Source organism: Branchiostoma floridae, chromosome 3, assembly GCF_000003815.2.
Source record: "Branchiostoma floridae strain S238N-H82 chromosome 3, Bfl_VNyyK, whole genome shotgun sequence".
Lineage (NCBI taxonomy): Eukaryota > Metazoa > Chordata > Leptocardii > Amphioxiformes > Branchiostomatidae > Branchiostoma > Branchiostoma floridae.
This window is the reverse complement of record NC_049981.1, coordinates 7072600-7076862: the sequence shown is the minus strand read 5'-3', so window position 1 is coordinate 7076862 and position 4263 is coordinate 7072600. Positions and strand designations below refer to the sequence as shown.

The window sequence follows — 4263 nt, the reverse complement described above, 5'->3', positions numbered from 1 at the left end:
TAATAATGAGGAAAGTGTGTAATCGACTGCATCCTTTATAGGACTTCAAACTTGTCACATTTGTAGCTGAGAAAGAAAGAATATCAATACATATTAATTATGCAGATGATGATCTCATTTGCATAATTAATGGAAAATACGAACGTGTTGACGGAGCGTCATGATTTTTGGTATGTAGATAGCCTAAGTAAAAAATTACATAATGAGATACTTGTTATGCAAATTAACAGCTAATTTGCATAATTAACAAGGAAAGTTGGTAAATCCACCGCATTCCGTGATAGCACTTTCAAACTTGTCACATATGTAACTGAGAAAGATGGCAGAGAGACATGTTTGAGTCCGCTAAACGTCTTTTCTTGAACTGCAGGAGCCGGTTTAGTTTCCTACTTTGAAAGAGAATAAGTCAAGAAGGGATGAAAGGATCATCATGATTTTTGGTAGCTTAATAGGTTAAGTGATGCTTGATACAATTTAATATTAGTATGTAAATAGGGATCGGATGTGTATAAGCAATGGCGAAATGTTATGAACCAACTCCAGGCATATAAAATAAAATGTAATGAGTAACACATTTATGTCTACAGACATCATTCTACATAACAAACCTGGTTTATTTGGCAAAGGTATGTGTTCGTGGAACTCTAGTTTTATTCTTTCTTCAAATCAGATTTGGTAGGAGAAGAAGAACAAGGAGATGAGACGCGACAAAAACAATATATTTCAATCTATGTTTGGATTGAAATATAACTACGAATGCAATATATTTCACAATACCTGTGGCATGGCTGAAATATAACAACATTTCACTCCGTACCATACCTAGGTATGGTGGAGTGAAAGCTTAGACGTACTGAAGTGTTCATTTTTTATGTAACAGTAGTAGTATTTGGTTTATTGATAAAAACATGTATCAAATCGGCTTTGCAGTAAAACGGAATTATGCCGAGATTTACAATCAACAAATCAACAGTAATACCAGAGCAAAGTTATCAATACGATATGAAATTGTTCACGGGATTAAAATATGTGCAAATAACGTTACAGTACAAATTCAATGACGTTTAGTGTACGGGTAGTCTTTTGTATATATTAGCAGACCGGAGACAAAATTTTAATTTGGACTTCCTAGCGGGAGCCTGGTGTACCGGGCAGAAGCTTCGAATCTCTTGTTCCGGTCATGACATGCTCATAATTTTGAATTCTAGATATTTTTGGTGAGATATAATATGCTCAATACCTTGTTTTTACTGCAAACTCCAGACATCAACGCCTGCTCGCCCAACCCGTGCCACGCCCAGGCCACCTGCACAGATAACCCCGTCCCTTCACTGGACGCAACTTGTACCTGTAACACAGGATACACAGGAGATGGTCGCGCTGACGGAACTGGATGTTCAGGTATTGTGGCAAAAACATGATGCTGGGATCTTGTTTTTGGCAATGTCTATGGGCTCCTTTAGTACGGTGATTTGATCATGTTCTATCTTTACCTTTGCCAGAATGGCTAAGGTTATGTTTTGGGCTTGTGGGTCTGTCTGTGTGTGTGTTAACAATATAACTCAAGAAGCCTCGGATGGATCCCGATAATATCTAGTAGGTGGGTAGGGGTCGGGAAAACGAAGGTCAAGTTCGATTATGGGCCCCCTAGCGGCTTGCTAAGGTACTGCAGCAGAATCTCAATTTTTGATATCTCGTCTTTTGGACATGCTGTGGTTATGATTTTTGAGTGGTAGATAGCCCTTGATAGCCCTTGATAGCCCTTAAGTGCTGTAAGTTTGGACCCCCTAGCGGCTTGTTTGGAACTGCAGTCGCCGACTTCCTTTCAAAATTTGGACGAGAATAACTCGAGAACGTGTAGATGGATCGTCATGATTTTTGGTATGTAGATAGCCCAAGTAACAATGTACAAAATAGAATACTAATTATGCAAATCAGTAACTAATTTGCATAATTAATGAGGAAAGTTTATAAATCCACTGAATTTCATGATAGGACTTTCAAACTTGTCACATATATAGATGAGAAAGAGAGAAATATGAATGCATATTAATTATGCAAATGACGGTCTCATTTACATAACTAATGACAAAATATGAACGTGTTGACGGATCGTCATGATTTTTGGTATGTAGGTAGCCAAAGGGAAGACTTACATGATGGAATTCTAATTATGCAAATCGACAGCTAATTTGCATAATAAATGAGGAAAGTGTGTAAATCCACTGCATTCCTTTATAGGACTTTCAAACTTGTCACATTTGTAGCTGAGAAAGAAAGAAATATCAATACATATTAATTATGCAGATGATGATCTCATTTGCATAATTAATGGGAAATATGAACGTGTTGACGGAGCGTCATGATTTTTGGTATGTAGATAGCCTAAGTAAAAAATTACATAATGAGATACCAGATATGCAAATTAACAGCTAATTTGCATAATTAACAAGGAAAGTTGGTAAATCCACTGCATTCCGTGATAGCACTTTCAAACTTGTCACATATGTAACTGAGAAAGATGGCAGAGAGACATGTTTGAGTCCGCTAAACGTCTTTTCTTGAACTGCAGGAGCCGGTTTAGTTTCCTACTTTGAAAGAGAATAAGTCAAGAAGGGATGAAAGGATCATCATGATTTTTGGTAGCTTAATAGGTTAAGTGATGCTTGATACAATTTAATATTAGTATTTCGATAGGGATCGGATGTGTATAAGCAATGGCGAAATGTTATGAACCAACTCCAGGCATATAAAATAAAATGTAATGAGTAACACATTTATGTCTACAGACATCATTCTACATAACAAACCTGGTTTATTTGGCAAAGGTATGTGTTCGTGGAACTCTAGTTTTATTCTTTCTTCAAATCAGATTTGGTAGGAGAAGAAGAACAAGGAGATGAGACGCGACAAAAACAATATATTTCAATCTATGTTTGGATTGAAATATAACTACGAATGCAATATATTTCACAATACCTGTGGCATGGCTGAAATATAACAACATTTCACTCCGTACCATACCTAGGTATGGTGGAGTGAAAGCTTAGACGTACTGAAGTGTTCATTTTTTATGTAACAGTAGTAGTATTTGGTTTATTGATAAAAACATGTATCAAATCGGCTTTGCAGTAAAACTGAATTATGCCGAGATTTACAATCAACAAATCAACAGTAATACCAGAGCAAAGTTATCAATACGATATGAAATTGTTCACGGGATTACAATATGTGCAAATAACGTACAAATTCAATGACGTTTAGTGTACGGGTAGTCTTTTGTATATATTAGCAGACCGGAGACAAAATTTTAATTTGGACTTGCTAGCGGGAGCCTGGTGTACCGGGCAGAAGCTTCGAATCTCTTGTTCCGGTCATGACATGCTCATAATTTTGAATTCTAGACATTTTTGGTGAGATATAATATGCTCAATACCTTTTTTTTACTGCAAACTCCAGACATCAACGCCTGCTCGCCCAACCCGTGCCACGCCCAGGCCACCTGCACAGATAACCCCGCCCCTTCACTGGACGCAACTTGTACCTGTAACACAGGATATACAGGAGATGGTCGCGCTGACGGAACTGGATGTTCAGGTATTGTGGCAAAAACATGATGCTGGGATCTTGTTTTTGGCAATGTCTATGGGCTCCTTTAGTACGGTGATTTGATCATGTTCTATCTTTACCTTTGCCAGAATGGCTAAGGTTATGTTTTGGGCTTGTGGGTCTGTCTGTGTGTGTGTTAACAGTATAACTCAAGAAGCCTCGGATGGATCCCGATAATATTTGGTAGGTGGGTAGGGGTCGGGAAAACGAAGGTCAAGTTCGATTATGGGCCCCCTAGCGGCTTGCTAAGGTACTGCAGCAGAATCTCAATTTTTGATATCTCGTCTTCTGGACATGCTGTGGTTATGATTTTTGAGTGGTAGATAGCCCTTGGTAGCCCTTGATAGTCCTTAAGTGCTGTAAGTTTGGACCCCCTAGCGGCTTGTTTGGAACTGCAGTCGCCGACTTCCTTTCAAAATTTGGACGAGAATAACTCGAGAACGTGTAGATGGATCGTCATGATTTTTGGTATGTAGATAGCCCAAGTAACAATGTACAAAATAGAATACTAATTATGCAAATCAGTAACTAATTTGCATAATTAATGAAGGAAAGTTTATAAATCCACTGAATTTCATGATAGGACTTTCAACTTGTCCATATATAGATGAGAAAGAGAGAAATATGTGTGCATATTAATTATGCAAATGACGG

General features: G+C 37.8%; 2 protein-coding genes across 18 annotated transcripts in view; one reads left to right on the top strand and one right to left on the bottom strand.

The window, feature by feature from the left end:
- LOC118411089 (enoyl-[acyl-carrier-protein] reductase, mitochondrial-like) overlaps window positions 1–4263 on the bottom strand; it is a 112285-nt gene that overhangs the window by 55794 nt on the left and 52228 nt on the right. The gene's annotated exons all lie outside the window — the stretch shown is intronic.
- LOC118411086 (neurogenic locus notch homolog protein 1-like) overlaps window positions 1–4263 on the top strand; it is a 37157-nt gene that overhangs the window by 23171 nt on the left and 9723 nt on the right. For 14 of the 16 annotated variants that reach the window (XM_035813109.1, XM_035813106.1, XM_035813111.1 and 11 more), the window contains exons 6-7: window positions 1264–1401; window positions 3460–3597. The exons of 1 other annotated variant lie outside the window; for it this stretch is intronic. In XM_035813109.1, the coding sequence (XP_035669002.1) occupies window positions 1264–1401; window positions 3460–3597 (276 nt within the window). The remainder of the gene's footprint in view (window positions 1–1263; window positions 1402–3459; window positions 3598–4263) is intronic. One more of the 16 variants, XM_035813099.1, reaches the window with a different exon arrangement.